The following is a 22,176-nucleotide window of genomic DNA, read 5'->3' as shown; positions in this document are numbered from 1 at the left end:
CCATGAAGAGGGGAGAGGAAGGCATGTTTGAGGGTGGCGACAGTCCGGGCGAAACAGTGGAAATGGGTCGGAGGGGCGTGAGTGTGTGTATGCATGTGTGTGTGTGTGTACACACATGGGCATCTGTCCCAGAGGAGTGCAGGGTGCCTATGGAGGCATGGCCTGAGGGGATGGGCGCTGGTAGGACAAGATACCTCCGAGGCAGTTAGGAAGCCTGAGCCATCCCCAAGCAGCAGCCTCCTGGGGCCTGGCACTCACCGTCGGTGGCCTGCAGGCTATAGGTGAGACCCAGCGCCAGGTAGCCCTTGGGGAGGAATTCCCCGGCTTCCTCTCCGAGGCTGATCACCATCATGGCAAAGCGCTCTGCTTCCTCCAGCTGCAAAGAGGAGAAACAGAGGTCATGGGGGTGGGGTTGGAGTTTCCTCTACCGGTGAGTGGCTCCCTGGACCTGTTCCCGAAACAGAAGCTTGTGCTCAAGGTCACAGCGCCTGACCACTGGTCACAGCTCGAAGAGGGGCAGTGGCTTCTCTCTCCCTGGAGGTAGGAAGTGACGTATCTCACAGGGAGAAGCTTCCCTTGCCCCAGAGATCCCAGCTCCCCAGAGCTTGTTCTGCTGAGAGCATGAACCCAAGACCAGGCCAGTCTGGGCCAGCTCCTTTCCTCCCATGGCCTCTATAGGGGCCTGTGTCTGTGCCTGTCCTGCTCGGCAGAGAGGGAAGCCAGGGCGGGGGCAGGCAGCGGTCTGGGGCTGGGCCTCAGGAACACGTGTCTTGCTGGATGTCACCAGCCCCATGGAGCAGGCAGGCAGCCACTGTGGCCCCGTCCATGAGCTCGCTCCCTCTCTGAGACAAGGAGCTCAAACTTTCAGGGGAAAAAGGCCTGGGGCTGTTTTTGTCCTGGGAGCAGGAGGGACTGTTCCAGTTGGAAATGGACCAACCGGTATGGGTCACATGTGCACACATCATCACACATGACATGGGACACAAAGAGAGGGGCACACACAAGGCGGGCCTGGGGACACTCTGGGTCCCCACAGGAGTCAGGCCGGTTTAGGGGGTAGGGGAATGCCAGGGCCTTGGTCATGCCCACTCATGGCACACATGCCTCCAAAAAAGGCCCCCTTCCTCCCATCCAACCCAGGAAATGGCATGCCTGGTATAGTAGTGTGCCCAAGTTCATGTCACTGAAAATGCCAGTTTCCAGAGAGGGCAGGGATGCTTCCTCTGTCACTAAGACTGGTGCTGACCCACAGCAAGGGACTGAATGCCATATGCAAACCCTTCAGGGCCACCCAGACATCAAAGCCCCCAGCCATGGGCATCTCTCCTGGCCAGAGGCTCACAGAGTCATGAGACCAGGGAATGAGATTCAAACCCAAGTTGGCTCCTGGCCCCAAAGCCAGCGCTGCCCCTGCCTGGCCCCCATCCCTGCTCAGGCCCATCCCCCTAGCAGGAGATGGGCAGCTCTGGGTATCTTGGCGCCTGACCGCTGGCCACAGCTAGAAGAGGGGCAGTGGATTCTCTCTCCTTGGAGTTAGGAACTGAGATCATGAGACAGAGGCTATTAGCCAGGGTCAGCTATGTGCAAACTGGAAGAGCACAGGGGAGAAAACAACACCAAGGCACAGAGAAGCCGAGGAAGCTGCATGATGGCCTGGAGGGAGATGGCGGGAGAGGCTGTCTGCCCATCATGCCCGACTCAGCTGACCACAGCAGCCCTCCAGCCACCTCGTGGGCGAGCTCAAGCTGCCAGCCTGGGCAGTGGGCTGCTTCCAGATTGCTGGGTTGGCCACTGGAAGGATGAAGGTGTCTGCGGAGCTGGGTTTCTGCCTTTGGCACCAATAGGCCCGAGAACCCAGGGTTCATGGAAGGCCATAGTTGGGGAAACCCCACAGCTGTCTACAGCTCAGCCTCAGCCGGCCAGGTGGACCCAAGGCTATAGATGCTAAGATCTGTCTCCTGGGCCACGCAGCAGCAGGACTCAGGAGGGCTGCCGGGGCCTGAAGCCAGAGCCACATGGTGAGAAGAGCACTGGAAGACAAGCCCTAGACAGGCTCCAGTCCTGGCTCAGCACCTGACAGCTGTGGGGCTTGAAGAACACACTCAGTTTCTGTGTCTCAAGGTCCTCATCTGCAGAATGGCAGGTTGGACCCCTGCTCCTCCCTCCTCCCCAGAGCCCTCCACTGAGGCTTCTGTAGCACCAGGCCCTGTGCTAGGCCTGGTTGAGGAGCTGGCAGGACCAGGTGGCCCCTAGTTAAGGCCCCACTGTGTGGTGCTGATGTAGGGCTGTTGGAACTCCAAGAGCTTATCACATGGCTGTAGTTACCCCAGGAGGTGGCAGAGGTAGAACAGGAGGCAACAAGGGAGGGGAAAGTAAGCAAATAGCACCCTCTTTCTTTCCTAATATACCCCTGGCTGATGAGGCTCATCTCACACACTATCTCAGGCATTATGAGGCTCCATTCAAACAGAACAAGCTTTCTTATAAACACCAAGCACAAGTTATAAAAAGAATCCAGACACCTGCTGCACTCCATGAATACATATTCTTCCCATGGCCATGTCCTTCTGCTCAGCAGATGCCAGCTTCAGCTCCTGCAACCCATGCAGCGAGGGTACCAGGAACACAGCTCAGCAAATACTGGCAAAGTATCTGTTCTCCAGTTCATATACATCATATTCTGGATTAAAAGAGCTCATCACCCTTTAGCTTTACAAAGTGAAGACATACATCCTTAGTGTGTCCAATTTGTGATCCACTCTGACCCCGAGATTAGTAGCATTCCTTCTCCAGTACTTGCCAGCATTGTCCACGTAGTTTAAAACTGTCTCTAAGCATGGTGTCAGCATTTGCCTCAAATCAAAATCCCAAGGCTTAATGTACCATCTCCCTATATGGCCAACATAATTTAATTTCTTTTTGTTTTTTTAAACAGAAAATGGTGTCTCACTATGTTGCCCAGGCTGGTCTTGAACTCCTGGGCTCAAGCAATCCTCCTGTCTCGGCCTCCTAAAGTGCTAGGATTACAGGTGTGACCCACCACATCTGGCCACAATTTTGATTTCTATTACCATACCACAAGGCAGGCTTTTTGCATGCAGAGTCACAGCAGTGATTAGAAAGGAAAAAAAGTATGATCAATTCCATTAAGTATGACAATATATAATACAATAGCACACAGTATTAATATACATGGGTACTGTAGCTGGCAAAAGGGAAGAATAATGTCACAAGAGTGGAAATCCAAAAGCCCTTGAGAATTTGACTCTGCCACCTCTGTTTTGAGATACTATAAGCCCACCCAACTCTGGAATCAGCCCCACATCCATGAGTAGGTGCTTCATGCAAAGAGGCAGGGCAGCCTAGCGGCTAAGAACACAAGCTCTGGGGCCAACTACCCTGGTCCAAATCCTGGCTGGTCACTTGCTAACCTTGGGCAAGTCACTTTGTTTTGTTGTGCTTGCCTCTCTCTTCTGTAAAATGGGGATAACAACAGTGTCTCTCCCTGGATGAGGTGCTGGGAGGACAGGATGAGATAAGACAGGGCAACGCTCACAGCAGTGCTTAAAAAAATATTAACTATTATTAATAGTTGTAACTCATATATCTTTATATTTACATATGTAGATATATAACTGTATATTTCATACGATATCTCTACACTTTCTTATATATATATAAGCTTTAATATAATAATATAAGCTTTTTTTTTTTGAGATGGAGTGTAGCCCAAGCTGGAGTGCAGTGGTGCAACCTTGGCTCATTGCAACCTTCGCCTCTGGGGTTCAAGTGGTTCTCCTGCCTCAGCCTCCCAAGTAGCTGGAACTAGAGGCACACACCACCATACCAGTTAATTTTTTTGTATTTTTAGTAGAGACAAGGTTTCACCATGTTTCCCTGGGTGGTCTCGAACTTCTGAGCTCAGGTGATCCACCTGCATTGGTCTCCAAAAGTGCTGAGATTACAGGCATGAGTCAACGCGCCCGGTCAGCTTTTTTTTTTTTTTTTTTTTTTTTGAGACAGACTCTCACTCTGTCACCCAGTAGGCTGGAGTGCAGTGGTGTGATCTCGGCTCAATGCAACCTCTGCCTCCCAGGTTCAAGTGATTATTGTGTCTCAGCTTCCTGAGTAGCTGGGATTACTGGTGTGTGCCACCATGCCCACCTAATTTTTGTACTGTTTGTAGAGATTGGGTTTCGCCATGTTGGCCAGGCTGGTCTCGAACTCCTGACCTCAAGTGAGCCACCTGCCTTGGTCTCCCAAAGTGCTAGGATTACAGGAGTGAGCTACTGCACCTAGCCAGGCTCATATATATATCTATATATATCTCGATATATATAGATATAGATATACATATATATGTATATCAATTATAATACTCATATATACTTATATATATATACACACACACACATATTTTGTATATGTATTATACAATTTGTTTAATCTTCCAGGGTTTTAAATCTCAGCCTAAATCTCAGATGGCAAGTGTCATCTGAGTATAGTCCTGGTTCCTCATAGCTACATGATCTGACAAATTGGGAAGTGGCATCAAAGACCCTCTGGAATCCAGAGAGTAGACATTACTGTCTGCCTTTTGTCTCTCAGCCAGATCCTCAGCCACCGACAAGGAGTGACTCTACATGTGGATAAGTTGGCACCTCCGCAGCCCCACACAGTCCACTATACTGAGCTGGTCGAGCTTTCCATCCCCTATCCAGGGTCCACTCACCCCACTGGGTAATACACTGGAGTATTTCCTGTCTTATTCTCTGATAATCTATAGTTTATTTCAAGGTTTTATTTTATTTTTGAGATGGGGTCTCGCTCTGTAGCCCAGGCTGGAGTGCAGTGGCATGGTCATGGCTCACTGCAGCCTTGACCTCCTGAGCTCAAGTGATCTTCCCACCTCAGCCTCCCAAGTAGCTGGGAGGCTGCACCATCACACCAGGCTGATTTTTAACTTTTTAATTTTTATTTTGTTATTTTTATTTTTTGTAGACAGGGGGCAGGGTGGGTCTCACTATGTGGTCCAGGCTGGTCTGGAACTCCTGGGCTCAAGCGATCCTCCCTGCTTGGCCTCCCAAAATGTTGAGATGATAGGCACGAGCTACCACACCAGTCTCAAAAATTTTTTTTCTTTTCTTTTTTTTTTTTGAGACAGTGTCGCTCTTGTTGCCCAGGCTGGGGAGCAGTGGCACGATCTCGGCTCACTGCAACTTCCGACTCCTGGGTTGAAGCGATTCTCCTGCCTCAGCTTTCCGAGTCACTGGGATTACAGGTGCCTGCCACCACGCCTGGCTAATTTTTGTTATTTTTAGTAGAGATGGGGTTTTGCCATGTTAGCCAGGCTGGTCCCGAACTCCTGATCTCAGGCGATCCACCCACCTTGGCCTCCTAAAGTGCTGGGATTACAGGTGTGAACCACCTCGCCTGGCCTCAAATTCTCTTTTTTTTTTTAAGAGTCCTATTTCACAACCCACGAATGGGCTCCACCTGCGATCCAGAAACATTGCTCTAATCAGATGGCTGCGGAGTGGTCCAGCGCCGGCCCTTCTGCTCTACTCCAGTCGTCTTCCTCCCTGCCTAGCACCTCATGTGCCCTTTCCTGTCTCCAGACACTTCCTCCTTGTGGCCTCCAAGTTAACAGCTGGTGGCTCTGTAGTCCAGGCTGCTGCTTCTGCAGCAAGCTCAGGTTACAGCACCGGGCCCTCCTTGCTCATCAAAATACTTCTAGGGTGAGGAGTTTCCAGAGTTCTCTTCAACCTTCCTTCTCCCAATGATACACTGCTCTTGAATGACTTCTTTATCTAGGGCAGCCATGGAACCTCGCCATTAAAACCCAGGTGAAGATCTTTCCCCGCCTTCTCATCTGCAATTCTACAGTGATGAAGGCCTCCCCTGGCATTTTCACAGCACCACAGCTACCTGATGGCATCTGTGTTTCACAGCAGAAGGCGCGGAGGCAGAGGGAGCTGAGCTGAAGCGACCTACCCAAGGTCACCTGTCTAGGAAGTAGCAGAGCTGTGTTTCCAACCCCAGTCTCCCGATGCTGATTCACAGCCCTCTGTAGGTTTTCATGTTTCTCCTCTCTGACCCTCTGGAAAAAGGATGCATCGAAGGACATAATGTTTTGCTCCTTTGTTTTTGTGTTACATAAGTAAGGAAAAATTTCCTGTGACTTTACAAGTTTCTCTGTCTCTCCAGTGTCTTGAATTTGGTCCCTACACAGACTGGCCTCTTGCTCACACACTCTGCTAATTCACAGGACTGCCTTCCATTTCAAGGGTTACCTCACCTTGCAGTGAGCCAAAGAGGTTTACCCTGGAAATCTTCACCCTCGTTCCTCTCTTTCTGGGAACTAGAGAAAGTTCATTTCTGAGCCTGCAGAGTTTTTAAGAGCACCTCCAGTTTCTCCTTAGCTCCTTCCCACAGAGCCCGGAACCTGCTGTTAGCTGCTCTGGTGAAAAATCCCCTTTTTTTCTCCCTGGGAGGAGTAGGCACTCTTCCAATTTCTACAAGCTGGTGGCAGGAGGGCTGGCATTCTCTCTCCCCTGCCTCATCAACACTTAATCCATCTTCCTGGCTCTACCCACCCCTGAATTTGAAAAATGAAGTCAAAAACATAAAGGCGCATCCTTTCTGTGTGCCTGCTATTTTCAAGGGGCTACAATAGTGATAGCTACCATTCAGGTACCCGCAGCGTGCTAAGTGGGGGCACTCTTCATGTCATCTCTGATACTCACAGCTACCCTATAACGGTGGACATGATTGTTTCCAGGCTACAGATGAGGAAACTGAAGCACAGACAGGGTAAATTACTCCCTCAAAGTCACACAGTTAGTAAGTGGGAGTACATGGGTAGGCAGAGATTTGAACTCTACCATCTCTGCCTCCAAAGCCTATGCACTTTTCCACTATCCCCTGCTGCCTTCCTCAGGAAGGAGGTGAGAGATGGCATCAGAGACCCTTCCAATGATGAGCATGCCCTGTTTCCATTTTGCAACTCCTCTCCTGTCTGTGTGACACCACACATGCATAGCCTATCCTCTTTGCCTCCTGTAAAGGTTTCAACTTTTTAAGTTAAATGAATTCAGATACAAAAAAATATTTACATCTCTCTTTCCTTCTGCTGCAAATATAGGGACCCCGGCAGGAGGCTGGGCATGCCAAGGCAGGAGGCTGCCATGCAGGCCTCTCTGATTTCAGTTCTGGCGTCACTGAGTCAGAGCCTGGGAAGCCCTCCCTCACCAAGGGAAGCTTCAGGCTAAGCCGCAGGGTCAATGCTCTCCCATTCCAAACTCAACCCTGTTCAGCTACTCCCACCCTGGTGTAAACCCCCGAATCAGCCAGCCAGCACGTGACCATGCACGTCTCTCTGCCTGCCACAATCTCCAAGAGACAACCTTGCTCTCAGACCCAGACCGGGTGTGGGGTATCCAACAGTGGCTCTGGGCATGAGGACAGGACGTGGGAACAGCAGGTGCTCCGCCTCTGGGCACGTGGCCACCCAGTCCAGCTTCACCCAGCACAACTCGTTTTTCAAATGTCCTAGTTTCAGCCTCCCTTCCTGCAACCCAGGCCAAATTGTCCACCCCCAGATTTCTGTCCCCTGCTCATGGGGCTTGGCGGGGCCTGCTGGGGGCTGACGTGAGCCAGAATAACTGCAAAGGCAGGAGACGAAGGGGGTGTGAGCCGCCTTTTGGGATCTGTGCCCCGTCTCATGCACAAACACCCCCTGCCTGCCAGGCAGACCCATTCTTTTCACTGTGGGCCTCGGGAACAGAGAGTACAGGGCTGACCCTGTTTGTAAAACTAGGGATGGTGAGGCAGGAATCCAGCAGAAGGATGGGGCCAGTTTCCAGTCCTCGAGAAGGGGCTCAAACACGAAATTTGTGGGGAGCTTGTTGCCTCCCTTCTCAGAACCCTTGGATACCCCACAGCCTGCTCTCTTTACAGTGCCACCTAGGGAGCAAGAATTAGCTGCAGAGTGCTGGGAGAACCCCCAAACCAAATACAGACCCCTCATCCCGTCCCTTCGTGGCCAGTTGAGGTGTGTGTCGCTTGGTCAGTTACTAGTATAGCACCTACTATATGAAGGCTTCCTGTTGGGGAGAGGGGGTCAGAGTGCAAGACATGGCAAGTGAGCAAGTTCCCCATCTAGTTGGGAAGTCATGCGCCACATACGACAGAATTCATTGCCAAGTGAATGTGTCCATCAGCAAGAAGGATCCATCCAGCGAGCACCAGGCACTGAACCCTGGGCTGGGGTTTCAAAGAAAAGACAGATAATTCCTGCACTCAGGAAACACAGATGATCACAACGTGACGTGATCTGTATCCAAGACAGGTAGGAAGTGCAGGGGGTGAAGCTTCCAGATTAGGGAAGGTTGCCAGGAGTCCACCCCCAGGCCATCCGTGGGACATCACTCTAGCCTGTGCCTGATTTAAACCCTGGCTCAAACTAGCCCCTAAACCCAAATATGCTGCCCAGCCGAAGTTAAACAGCTCACCCTTTCTTCTCCTCGATTCTGATGACAAGTCTGCATGTTTAAGTTTCCTTTTGGGCTTTTCTATTTATGTTGTCATTGATTACTTTGCTCCTAACTCATCTGATTTCAATTTGGACTGATTTGATCCTAATTTTATTACCATGTAATCTGAATGCACATAATTACTGTAATTATGCTGCTGAGGGAAACAGCTCCTGCATGGTGGGAAGACCTAAATTTAGGGCTTCCTGGCAAGGGCGGCCGTTGGCTGGGTGGACCCACAGCTACCTCAGAGCTGGCAGCCTTGAGGGGCACAGATGCCCTCCCCTGCAACACCCCCTCAGAGATGAGTATTTTGGGCTTCATCTCAGAGATGAGCTTGAGGCCCCTCTCAGAAGCCCAGGGAGCAAGCAGCGGCCTGAGTTGGGGTCGGGGAGCCCACCCGCTCTGCACACTCTGGCTCATATCTCCATCCTCTGCTGCATGTGCTCAACACCCATGGGCCGCCCGCATCTAAAGTGCTTGCTCACAAGGTCTCCCTACCTCTGGGTGCCAACTGTCTTCCCCAAAAGACCTGGGAACCAAGGGTTCCCTGATACTCCTGAGGCGGGGGAAAGCAAAGGCCTGGCTCTGACCCTCCTGTATCCTCCCTTGCCCTCTGAGTCCAGTCTGAGGCTGCCTCCTCCATGATGCCTCCCTGACCTGTCCAGCCCTCTCCCTACTTGGTCATTTATGTCCCACCTGAGGAGACTTATGACTTCCTGTTTCCATTTTACAGATGGGAAAACTGAGGCACAGTGAGGTTAGGTGCCTTACTCTAGGGTACCCAGTGGGTGGGCAGTGAAACTCTTAACTACCTCATTACACTGCTCCTTCCAAAAGCCCAGAGCCTATTACAGGATTGATCTCATGTAATTCTCCCCAACCTAAACGACAGCATAAAGAACACGAGCCAGATGCCACACTTTCCCCTCTTCCTGATCAGCCAGAGGGGATGGGGCACGGCAGACACAGAGATCTGAGAACCAGGTGGAAAAGGGGACAGGTGCTCTTTTCACCCAGCTTCTTTGTGCTTGGGAGGACTGACTCCCTGGAGCAGAGACAAGGCGAGCCCTGCTGCGATGACGAGGAGGGGACCCAGCAGAGGGATGGGGCCAGTTTCCAATCCTAGGGAAGAAAGGTTGGAACATGGAATTTGTGGAAGGCTCATTGCCTCCCTCCCCAGAATCCATGATTTGTTTGTGTACAGGAGGGAAAGTGGCAAGAAGAGTTGTAAAGGTTGCTAATTACGAAGCACCTGCTGTATGCACCCAGAGCCTGGCTCCTGCTGCCTTAGAACAAGCTGGGCACACAATGGTGAGGGGGTGGCTGAAGGTATCAGGCCAACAGGAAGACAGGGAGGCCATCTCCAGGTGAAGTGCCCACTTTAGGAGACCCTGGGCCCAGAGAGCAGATGAAAGAACTGGGGACAATGGGGTGCAGAAGGGCCTGATATCCACCGTGTGGGAGGGAGGATGCACTTGCTCTGTGTTGCTTGAGAGGGTAGAAATAGGAGGCTGAAATCAGCAAGCTGACTGGGACTGAAGAAAGCAAAGATTGTCCAGAAGTGAGCCCCCAGTTGGAAGAGATACCTGCGCAGAGGCCCCACTGCTGGGGCCCAGTGCCGTGGCCCAAGAGCCCCCATAGGCCTGGACCAGCCTCTGAGCAGACCCGGGGCAGGAGGACCACAGCAAGGCGGGGGACCTGGGCTCCTGGCCCTGTTCTCCTTCACTACTTCAAGCTGCTGATCTCATGCAGGTCTTCAGGTGCCTGCAGTAAAGGCCTCCAACTGGGGAGCGGGCATACCTGGAGCCATAGCCTCCTAACAATTCAGCTGCCTCTGCAGAGAGCAGTAAGCAAGCAGCGGAGCACAGGGCAGGGCCCTGGAGGGCTAGAGCCAAGAGGAAGGAGAGGGGCTTACAGAAAAGACCACCTTCCCATGTCGCCAAGAGCAGCTCTGCCCCAAGAATCGTGCCTTGCACCCCTTGGAGATTAGATGCTAAGATCATCTGAAGCCTCAGAAATGATGGGGCTGGTCCAGGTAACTCAAAGTCTTACCTACTACCCTGCTGCTGGGCAGGTGGGGGGCACCTCTACTTCCCTATATTTCACTCTCTGGAGGCCACAGTTCAAGGCTGAACCGCAAACCAGACACCATCCTGAGTCAGCGGACCCTGCCTTGGAGATGGAGGCTGGTGGCTTCTCAGAGACTTTCTCCCTGCCCAGGCCCATCTGCGTGATAGCTCCCATCCTCTCCACCTTCCACATGCACCCTCACATACATGCCAAGACGTGCACACCCCACTCACAGTCAGCTGCTGCCACCCTCCCCACAGAAGGCCTCTGGGCCCTGCCCTCACAGCTCACTCACCCAGTGAAGGGACCCGATGCAGACCTTCGCGGCCATCAGGGGCACAGTGGGGTCCGAGGGCCTCAACTTCACACACTCCCGCAGCAGGGACACGGCGTAGGCTGACTGCAGAAAAAACAGCAGGAAACACTGTCACTCACAGCCCTGGATCTCAAGGGCCCACAGTGGGGCGAGCTCCCCAAACAACCAAGCCTTGCTCTGTATCCCTTTGCTCTCAGGAGCCAGGAAGAGGGCCAGGGCAGAGAAATCCCTCCCTGGGCCTCAGTTTCCTCATCTGAAGATTAGAAGCTGTCACCCTTGCTCCTTAGGTAACATGATGACCGCTAACATGACAACAAATGGAAGCTCTCCAAAAGGAATTCAAATTTCAAGCACAGAAATTTTAGAGGTAGAAAGGGGCTCTCTAAATGAGGGCTGGGCACAGTGGCTCACACCTGCAATCCCAGCACTTTGGGAGACTGAGGCAGGCTGATCACTTGAGCTTGGGATTTGAGACCAGCCTGGCCAACATGGTGAAACCCCATCTCTACTAAAAATACAAAAATCAGCCGGCTGTGGAGGCGTGTGTCCACACCCGGCTACTCGGGAGGCTGAGACACAAGAATCGCCTGAACCCAAGAGGTGGAAGTTGCAGGGAGCCGAGATTGTGCCACCACACTCTAGCCTGGGTGACACAGTGAGACTGTGTCTCAAAAAATAATAATAATAAAATAATAATAATAATAATAATAAATAAGGACTCCGGAGGCATGGCCAATGGCAGGGGTTGGGGGTCGTATAAAGGCTGGCGGAGAGGAAGTGGAGATATTCTAAACTGGCAGAGCCCGAGAGAACCTCCAGACAGGAATCTGAGGATCCCCCCAGGCTTCAGGGCTCAGACTGGACGTGCTGAGGACAGCCAAGTGTGAAGGAGGGCTGAGGTGGTGGGCAGCCACGGCCAGACAGGGATGTTACCAATAACAGTAATAAGAACAGCAGCAGCAAACACTTATCCAGATCTTGGGATATGCAGGCATTGTCCTAAGTCTGGGGTTGACAAAACACAGTTAACAGGCCAAATCTGGCACTCTATTTTTGTAAATAAAGTTTTACTGGAACACAGCCATGTGCATTCATTTACATACTGTCTATGGCTGTTTTCCTGATACGGTAGCAGAGTGGAATAGTTGCAAAAGACTGTTGGGCCTGCAGAGTCAAAACCGTCTACTATCTGACCCATTACAGAAAAGAGGCTGGAGAACCCTGTTCTAAGTGCATTTTAAATACCAAGTGATTTAATTTTTACGCAGTCTTATGATGTAGATACTCTGACTTTACTTGGTACAGGTGGGAAAACTGAAATGCAAAGTTAGGTAGCTTGTTCAAAGCCACACAGCCTATGAATGGCTGAGCTGAGGTTTGAACGTAGCCTGGCTCTAACCACTACCCTACACTGCCTCTATGATGACCACTGTGGCCAGAAAGGAGGCCTGTTTCCTGTTTCCCTGCCCACCGCCCCCCCACCCCAAACACACACACACACACTCTCTCTCTCTGGGCTGGAACCTTTTCCAGGAAACTCAGCAGTAATCCTCCCAGTGTGTACACCCCTGTACCTGTGCAACCTCCAGGTTTGCAGGTACCTGTGTGTAACTATGACAATTCCCATGTACTGGGCCCTACTGTGGGCCAAGCAATCCCCCATTAATTAGCTCTCATATCCCCCCAGCTCTGGAGGTACAGAAGGAAATGGAGGCTCTGGGAGGCTCCCCTGTTCACAGCAGGGTATGAGCAACTGGCAGGTGCACAGCTAGGATCTGAATGGTCTGTGTCCACCCTGGACACCCCGCCTCCCTCCAGCTGGCCTCCCATTTTCCCCGCCATCTAAGGAAGAGCTTTTCTCAACCCAGACGTGATAGATTTCCCTGGGCTTTGACTCAGACTTATTAGGTCAACTGCAGGTGTCTTTGCCAAGGGTATGCTCTGAACCCAGTACCGGGCTAGGGGTTGTGGGGTCACTCAGGAAAGGGGATGAGGCCATGGCTCTTTCCTCAAAGGACCCCACAGAAAGGGTGGGAGAGACAACAAAGGCCACCACCCCCATGGCTCTCTCTGGAAACAAGAGGGTAGGAGGCCAAGCACAAAAGGGTGTTAGCAGGTGACCGGCTCCTGCAGGCTGGGAGACTCCACAGCGTGCCCAGTGTGGGCGGGTGCCAGGGGGTATGAGGGGCTTGAAGGCACTGTCAGGCTATCTACCTCCTCCTGAGACCCTGCCCTGGGAACACCACTCCAAGTCCCTCCCCAGACCCTCCATCCACACCCTAGCAAGCCTCAGGCTTCTCAGCCTCCTCCTCATGGCTGCTAAACTCTGGATCCTTGCCATACAGGGTTCTCTAACCCTGACCCTCTGCATTCCACCCCCTTCCACCCCACCCCCATGTACACCAAAAAACGCTGCTATTTAAGGAGCCATCTGAGGACTCAGCAGCCGGAGCAGCAGCTTTTTTTTTGTCATGCTGGTTACCTAGCAACACAGCCAATGCAACTGCCGCACAGAGACCAAGAGAAGGAACGACCTAAATCACGCCACGGAACTCATCCATTATTCCTGCAGGTTCAACTGCCCAGACTCACCTTCTGGAAGGCCTTTCGGGCACAATCACAGATACAGGCCCTTGATTCCACCTTACGCTTTCAGCAAAGGCAAGGTCTGGCCACTCCTGAGGGCTGCCTGGGACAATCAGGCAGACCGATTTGGTGGGCAGGGTTCCCAAGGCGGGTGGAGAACGCTCTCCAGAACAATCTCCTGCTACACCGAACGCACAGTGTCTCCAGCCCATGGAGCCTCATGCATGAGGAACTGGCCAATCTCAACTCCCTGATGCAAGCCCACTCCCGGGGCCACCTTGCTGGTCTGTGAAGGAGCCAAGTCATGAAACCAGCTCCCTAGATGCTGGGATGGTGCCAGGCTGTGTCTGGATCTCTCTGAGTCCAGCTAGTCAGAGGCAGAAGACTCCTTACCTCCCAGACTATCACGACACCTTTGACTGACTGGAGAGCTTCTAGGAGCCTCTCTCGGATTTAAAGCTAACTTGCATGTGCAGTCAATTTTTCTGAGCGGAAGTCCTCAGCTTCTCTTACCTCCTGAAAGGGGTCCATGACCCACAGAAGGGTTCGAATCACTGCTCTGGCCCTAGGTCTCTCCCACCTGTACTCACTGTACCAAGATTAGACGGGTTTTCTGTGTTTCCCAGAGGTAGGAAGAACAGGCCCATGCCACTGTGAGCTGTCTGCCCAGGCTCCATGGAAGCTCCAGCCCCACCTCCTCCCGGCCCTGTCCCTACTACCCCAGGCTGACCGCTGCCTTCAATACCTTCCTGTCCCCATCCCTACTGCCAGTTCATCTTTTCCACCCCCTCCACCATTGCCCACGTTGTCTCCTTTGCCTGCAGTTCTGTAGGAGGGTTTCTCTCACTCCCTAACCCTTGAAGGGCCAGGGCCTTGCCCTGTGTTCTGAATTCTCCCCGAGCCTCAACAAGACCCTGTTAAGCACAAAGCCAAGGAGATCATGCTGTGATTTCAAGATGTTCTGCGAGGTGTCCGATGTGATGGGGGAGAGTACAGAGGTTTGGGAAGACACATGCCCAGCAGATGGGGACAGGGAAGGCTCCCCCAAAAAGCCTCTCCCCACAGTCAGGCTGCAGCACCTGCTCCTCTTCCCCCTCCCTGCCAGGACCTGGCCTGCCTCGGCTGCTGAGGCCCCGAGCTGGCTGGCACACCCTTCGTGCGTGGAGGAGGCACTGGCAAGCTGGGAGGGCCCTCCTGAGAGACGGCTGCGGGGCCAGAAATGGAACGTGGCACAGATGGGCCAGGGGGGCGAGGAATTCCCTCAGCCCCATGAAAGGGCTTTGGATATTTACAGCTCCTGGAACAATCTGCAAGCTCATGCCACCTTATTTCCTGCATTCATAGCATCCTCAGCCCCAACACCCTCAGAACTCAGCTCCAGAAAGGTTTTCCTTTCATGTCACTGCTTAAAATAGAGGCTTATGTAAGTATAATTCTGATCGGAGCAGAAAGCAGGGGTGACGGCACCGGAGCTGGGTGGATAGAGAGCGAACTCATGCCCGGTGCTCCTTGCTCTGGGCAGCATCCCGCCGGGCCCTGTCCCCATCCAGGTGCTCCTGGCCCCATGCATCATGCAGTACTCCCTACAAACTCCCTTGTGGGTGCTGCTGCTCTGCTCCACCCTTTAAGCTTCCCTCTGAGGCAAGTCTCCAGTCCACAAGCAGGCCATTTCCTGACGCCATGCTCAGTGGACAGGATGAGAGCTACAGCCCACATGGAACAACGTTCCCTCCCCTCGATACACCTCATGTCTGCCACATGCCGTCACATTATTAGCTCTTCAGCACAGAGGTTACAGTGCTCCCGTGCATGTACGCACGCGCAGAGAAAAGCATCCAGAGACTCACACCTGCACACCGGCACACTCATAGCTCACATGTGGACAGGAATTCACACAAGGTGTCTGTGTAGCCCACCCCACGCCCCTCACTCTCCTGGAGGTTCAAACCAGCTGCAGGATAGTCCCCACCCTCTCCCCTGGCCAGAAAACCCCTCCATCCACCTCAGCAGAGCCCCCTGAGGGTGAGTGTACAACCCCTAGCACCCCCTGGACCTTACCTTCCCACAAGCCACCATGGAGAGGGCCACCTGGTACCAAAGGTGAAATTCTCCAAACGCAAACTTCATGGCTCGCTCCAGGCACTGGGGAGGGGAGATAGTCAGCACTTACTCACCAGGGGTCCTCACACCCCAGCCACCCACACCCTTCCAGGGTAGTCACTGCCCAAGTCACTGCCTTTGGGAGGCTGCAGGAGGCCCGCACTTGGCTCCTGGGAGACAACCTGCAGAAACCCAGTTCCTGCCTCTGGCATGCTGTGTGACCCTGCTCAAGTCTCCCACCCTCTCAGTTCACCTCCTTAACATGTGAATGATCTCACAGGGTGATACCAAAGAGCAAATGGAGTAAGATTTGTGAAAGTGCTTTCAAAACATAGACATGCAATAAAAATAGCAGGGAACATTTATTATTACTGTACATGGCGCTGTTCTCAGCCTTTCACATGCACTCTCCCCAACAACCTTGTGAGGTGGGTTCTCTAACTGCCCATATTTCACCAGTGAGGAAGCTGAGACTTGTACAACTTGCCAAGGTCAAAGCGGCAGAGCAGCCTGGCAGGGGAGGGACAGGTGAAGGGACAAATGGCTCCATCTGATTTCCTTTACAGACTGCCTGACTCTGGGGAGTGGGATGGGCTGCATGGCCGGCCGTACCTCAGAGAGCATGACATACTGTCCCCTTCTGCCCAACGTGATGCTCAGGAGGTCATAGATGGCTGCAGCATTCTGCAAGCTCACTGCCCGGTCCTCCTCCTGCTCTGGCACCCGGCTCAGCACCACGTCTCGAGTGGCCTGTGGGTGGGACATTGTTTGGGTAAGAGTGAGGACAGCAGATAAGTAGGTGTCCGTCTTCGAGGGGCCCCCACCTTGCTGGCCCAGACACTATCACCTTTTTGCCACTGACCCAGACCAGAAAGATGGCCACGCTCTCAGAAACGGCCTTTTCTCATCTCCACAAAGGCTCTCTCCAAGAGAGAAAATCTTCCACCTTTAGCCCAGGTTGGGTGAGGGAGCAGTTCTGAGGGGTCAAGCTTCTGGTATTAAATTTGTTATTCTACAAAATTTCAAGCCTACAGAAAAGTTGCAAGAATAGTCTCATAACCGAAAACCCTTCCTCAATGTTCCTCTCTCTATAGAATTATTATTGCCCTTTATAGTCAGTTACTTTTTCTCATTCCAGGATCCAGTCCAGGATCATACCTTGTATTTGGGTGCCATGTCTCTTTAATCTCCTTGCATCTGGAAGAGGCCCTCCACCTTTCTCTCATGACACTGGCATTTTTGAGGAGCACAGGCCAGTCATTTTATGGAACAGTCCCTGGTGTGTTTGCAATTCTCACAATTACAGCAAGAGTTTCGGCTAAGATGTGAAAGTGCCTGGATCGGGTAGGTGGCTCTGCTGCTTGACGCTTGGTGGGGAGGTTGGGCTGTGGCCCCCAGTGCCCTCTTCTCTTCCTCTTCAGTCTTTCAAGTAGCTTTGACAAGGACATTCCCAGAGCCCCCCTTCCCTTCCCCTCTGTGTCCAGCCTGGACCCTCTCCAGGCTCCTTCCAACCATGGAAACTCTCCTCCGTCCCTCCCCAGGGAGAGCTTCCCCACACTCAAGAACTCCGCTCTTGGCATCCAGCGCCGAGGATTTCAGTAGCTCACAGAGTTGCCAGATGGCTGCTGGGGGTGGGGGTAGGAGAGGGAAATGTGCTGTATGAGTGGGAAATTCTGCCTAATTCCAAGAGGGGAGCTCCTCATCACCAAGCCAGAAGCCCCCCATCAAGGATGTGGGACTCTTTTGTTCTTTGGTCTGTGCAGGTGGTCCCACCCCTCTACCCACCTCTATACCCTGGGGACAACACGCAGGCTGGGGGCAAAAGAGACAGGGTGGAAGGGGAGAGGCTCCCCCACTGCAGGGGTCATGGGCGCCTCCGAGCAGCCACAGGGCAGGGATTTAGGCAGAGGACACTCTGGGGCCAGAAACAGTCACATCCCCATCCCCACTCCAAGGGCTGAGCGGGAGCTGGGCAGAGCTGCGCTCTGGGCAGATGCTGCTGCTGGCTGCCCCCAGCATTCTCCCTTCTCCTGCCCATTCCCCTCTGCCAAATGGGGCTCTCTCCTGCATCTCCCTCCCTCTGTCTGAGTCTCCTTCTGTGCAATGGGACTTGCTCTCCTCTGCTTCCATACACAGGACCTCAAGACCAAGAACTCAGCCTTCCTAACAGAATAAAAAGGAGCTGCCAGCCCTAAAAACCCAGATCTCCCTCATCAGAGCCACCCCATCCCTCCTGTGCAGCAAGTGGGCCTCATAGCTTCCCTTGAGCAGGACTGCTCTCCCCTCCTCCAGGTGAGGGGCTGGAGGCAGAAGCCCAAGCCCCTGAGGCCTCCAGACCACAGGCTCTGGGTGTGTCCCGCAGTGCAGGGCTGGAGTGTGTCCTCCTAGAGGCCTCCGGAAGCCAAAACACCTCCAAGACCCAAGGAGGTGACTCACTCTGGGGGACAGCTTGGTCACTGAGAGACTGATGGTCAGGGGTTCTGATGGCTGCCCCGTTGCCACAGTTGGTGAGTGCTGCCCATGCCCTCACGGACTCAGATGGCCCAGGAGAGGGTGCCGGGATGCCCGGAAATCCCGGCAAGGCTGAGTTCTGGAGTCAGCCTGCGGAACAGGAGCCACTCAGGAGCTCCAAAGGGTTGAAGGAGAGGAGTGGAGAAAGAAGGTGCCAAGAAATCCCCCTCCTTCCCAGTGAAGTCCACCCACACAGCCACCAACAGGAAGAGAGAAGAAATTCTAGGGAGAGGGTTGGCAGGAGCTAGTCCCCTGAGCCAACTAGGAATACAGCCCTTGTTCTATCCCTGGCAATGTACTGCCCCACTTTGCCACCTCCAGTAGCTCCCCAGCTCTGGCCATCCCGGGTGGGGACCCACAGGGGCGGCCTCCACCAGGCAGGAGTGGCTCGGGAGTGAGAGGATGGGGCACAGAGGCTCTGTCTGTGGGGAGAACAGGAAGGAGCAGCAGTACAGAATGCACATCCCCGAGTGGAAGCTGACCTGGAATTCTGGTGGGAGTGAGAGGTTCTGATGGGAGGGAGTGGGGACAGGTAGTCTGCAGGGGTGGGAAGCAGCTTGGCTGACACATCCAGGGTCTGGGGACCCGCCTGCCTGCCCGTGCAGACCCGTCTTGTTCAGGGGATAGTGGGCCGCGAGCCATCACTATGGCCATCGGGATAAAGTCTAAACTCCTTTCTGGGGCTGCCTAACCGGCCAGCTTCTCTCCAGTGACATGGAACCCCTTGCTGGTCCCTATAGTCACCATGGCCCATCTTCGGTCATGCTGCAGTTCCCTCTGTCAACCTGGACACCTTCTAGCTCCTCAAAACTCCATTCAGGACCACCTTCTTACAGCACCATCCCTGACTCATCTCACCAGGAGAGGTCAGGCCTCTCCCGTCCTCCCCCCACCCAGCCCATACCTCAGCCCATACGCCCCCATCTGGTTCACCAGTTCTTGCTCACAGCTAGACTCCTGGCCCCAGGCACAGCCGCACACACAGAACTTGACTCAACCTGCCTTCGCAGGGTGTGACACTCAGGAGAGAAAGATTCTGGGCCTGGAGTGGAAACCTCCCCCTGTCCACTCTAGACCTTGACCTTTAAGACAACAGTGTCTGAATTTGTGTCTGGCAGAGGGAGGGGTGAATTTTCAGAACTGGGCGTTAATTAGGTCAGAAGAATAGGAACAGAAGAGAGGATCAGTCTAGCAGTAGCAGCAGCAGCAGCAGCACAAATCCTCAGGCTGGTGATAGGCCCTCAATAGGCAGACAGCCAGGAAGGCTCCTTGGGGGTCCTAGGGACTTGTGCGAACTGGGGCCTGTGCAAGAGAGGGCTGTGATTCCCCAGCCAGAAGTGGAAGTGGGCTGAGTGGTTACTATGGCTTTGGGGCAGGGCCAAAGTGAAATAGTCCTGGTGGTTGCTGGGCAGTGCCTGTGTGTGTAACCATGGCAACAGGGCGGGGTAGGGGGAAATGGGACAGAGAAAAGGCAGGCGTGGGGGCTGGTGGGTAAGCCACAGTAGAATAAAATTCATGTGCAGCTCAGGGGCCAGGGCCTCAGACACTATGGGAGCATCAGTGCCCTCCCAGCACCCCCAGCTGTCCTGCTCCCTCCTCCCTGGCTCACTGCCCTGAGGCCACATGGTGTACCGCCATGCTCTGGCAGTAGCTCTGACCTAGTCCCAGCTACATTCTTTCCCTTCCACCATTGAGGTGGCCTCAGACCTGCTTTCATTAGAATATCCTCTAGATCAAATGCAGTAACAGATGTGAATGCACTTGTGACCTTTAAAGTAATACATGAACACTAAATCTTCTCACCGTCTCTTTCTCACTGTTCTTAGAATATGGCAGAATATTCTCCTCTGGTTTCTCCCTGCCTAGTGTGCACTGCCATAATCCCCACACCCACCCCAAGGCTGCCCGGTGCTGGGGATGCACTGCTCTGTTTAATCCATGTATTTAATCCCAGGATTTAAATCTAGCGCTTGTGTAGTTGTCCTGCTCCTGGCCTTTGTCCTTCTGGCTGTTCTCCTAGGGTAGCCCCTCCTAGACTAAAGAACATTCACTGCAAGCCCTCTGGCAGGTCAGAAGAGGAGAAGCCAAAGAAACCACGCTAGTCCCCATACACCCATCACCCAACAGCTCAGCACTGCGAGCATAACACATTTCTGGTCTTTGACCAAGTATCCATGAAGCAAATACGGGACCTTAGGGAAAGGCCTCAGGCAGGCTGGCCCATGAGAAACCTAAGGCAGGGACTACTCTTGGTCAAATAGCCAGCCCTATGTGTGTGACACGCATTACCTTTTTTTTTTTTTTTTTGAGACAGTCTCACTTTTGTTGCCCAGGCTGGAGTGCAGTGGCTCGGTCTCGGCTCACTGCAACCTCCGCCTCCCGGGTTCAAGCGATTTTCCTGCCTCAGCCTCCCGAGTAGTTGGGATTACAGGCACCCGCCACCATGCCCGGCTAATTTTTTTCTATTTCTAGTAGAGACAGGGCTTCACTATGTTGGCCAGGTTGGTCTTGAACTCCTGACCTCAAGTGATCCACCCACCTCGGCCTCCCAAAGTGCTGGGATTACAGGCTTGAGCCACCGCTCCTGGCCCACATTACTCTTTTAGAAGCTGAATTGTCACGTCCACCATCTCATCTGGCCTCACAGTAACCCCATGGTGGGGCAGGGATGAAATCACTGACTGCCCTCCACCCTCTGCAGATAAGGACACTGAGCCCCAGAAGGTGAACTACCTTGCGCAAGGTCCCAGGGAGCTGAGGCTGAACCACCCCCCGTTCCCTCAGTCGGCCAGTTTGGGACCGCTGTGGCTTGCCTGAGCTCTAGACGCCTGGGGCTCCTCTGCCAGCTTTTTCCAACCTGGTAAGATACAAGACCAGTCCTGATCCTTTGGTGGCTGTAGGGCCACAGGCAGCACTAACCTCTCCTTCTGCCCAGCCCTGTTTCTCCTCTCTAACCCTGGTCATAAACAGGGCTCCAGTCTAAGAGAAGTAAAGGGAACTACCATGTGGAGCACGCTCTGTACCTCTGTACGGCATCTCAAAACGCTCACAACAATCTTCTGTACTCTCAGCCTATTCTACAGGTGGGAAGACTTTACAGATGGGAGGCCAGGTAAGCTTTCCAATGCACACGAGACGGGGTTGGGACCTAAATTACAGCCTAGACATTCTGACTTCACTTCTGGCTCCTTCCCTGCCTCCAGGTACCTCCGAGGAAGTGTCCAATAGCCTCATCCATGCCGTGAGAGACCCTGGGCTGGCTCTGCTTATAAAAGAACTGAAGCAAAACACAAGGTCAGGCTTCCCCCATCAGGCCCTGGGTGCTGCTTCTCTGCAAAGAACATGCTCCTTGGGCAGCAAGTCCAAGCAAGGCCCTGATCAACCCCATTCTCAAAAACAGGCTCTCCATTGGCCAAGGAACAAGGCTCAGGGCCTGCTGCTGCCACCCCCACCCTCCGCAAAATTACCCCGGAAACAAGTCTCCTGGCAGCATCTGTACCCAGCACCCGCCCTCTCCCTGGAGGACACTGTCATGCTCCCCCTGTGCTGTCGTCCCCATCAGCAGACATAATTACCACTGGCTCTTGAGCTGCCAGTCCACACAGCCAAGAAATAACATGCTCTGTGACATGTCCCATCCACCCAGCGACCCAGGCCAGGCCCATGCCAGCCTCCAAGCTCCTGCTGCATCAGGCTCCTGCAGCAGAAAAAACAGCTCTTTCCGCCAGTTAGAGAGAGGCTCTCCCACCTCCACTGAACCAAGGGCTCTAAGCTGGCAGTGTTATCAAACCCTTCACCGCTTCAGCCTTTAGCAGAGCAGGGCCTTGTGTTGTAGCAAACCAGATCCCAAAAGCTGAAACAATCTGTGCTCATCTGCTGAATCCCTGATGGAATCAAGCCCAGGAAGCACTTTTTGTTTTGTTTTGTTTTGTTTTTTTAACTGAATGGCATCCTTAATCCAATTTATCTCCCAATCAGACCTGAACATAAATGTTTTCAAAAATGACTAAGTCAGAATCAAGTATTTATCAGGACAAAATGAGCACATATTGAAGA

The 22,176-nt window shown here is 53.2% G+C and overlaps 1 protein-coding gene across 7 annotated transcripts in view; it reads right to left on the bottom strand.

Moving 5' to 3' along the window:
* The window catches only part of TTC7A (tetratricopeptide repeat domain 7A), a 134,787-nt gene that overhangs the window by 53,273 nt on the left and 59,338 nt on the right, over nt 1–22,176 (bottom strand). For 5 of the 7 annotated variants that reach the window (XM_003908604.5, XM_021924805.2, XM_031655135.1 and 2 more), the window contains exons 9-12: nt 16,222–16,359; nt 15,568–15,651; nt 10,903–11,007; nt 259–376 (exon numbers count right to left, since the gene is read on the bottom strand). In XM_003908604.5, coding sequence (XP_003908653.1) covers nt 259–376; nt 10,903–11,007; nt 15,568–15,651; nt 16,222–16,359 — 445 coding nt within the window. The remainder of the gene's footprint in view (nt 1–258; nt 377–10,902; nt 11,008–15,567; nt 15,652–16,221; nt 16,360–22,176) is intronic. The other 2 variants (XM_009184150.4, XM_021924806.2) reach the window with 2 other exon arrangements.

Source organism: Papio anubis, chromosome 14 (assembly GCF_008728515.1).
Source record: "Papio anubis isolate 15944 chromosome 14, Panubis1.0, whole genome shotgun sequence".
Lineage (NCBI taxonomy): Eukaryota > Metazoa > Chordata > Mammalia > Primates > Cercopithecidae > Papio > Papio anubis.
Note: the sequence above shows the minus strand (reverse complement) of the source record. Positions and strands in the feature narration are given on the sequence as shown.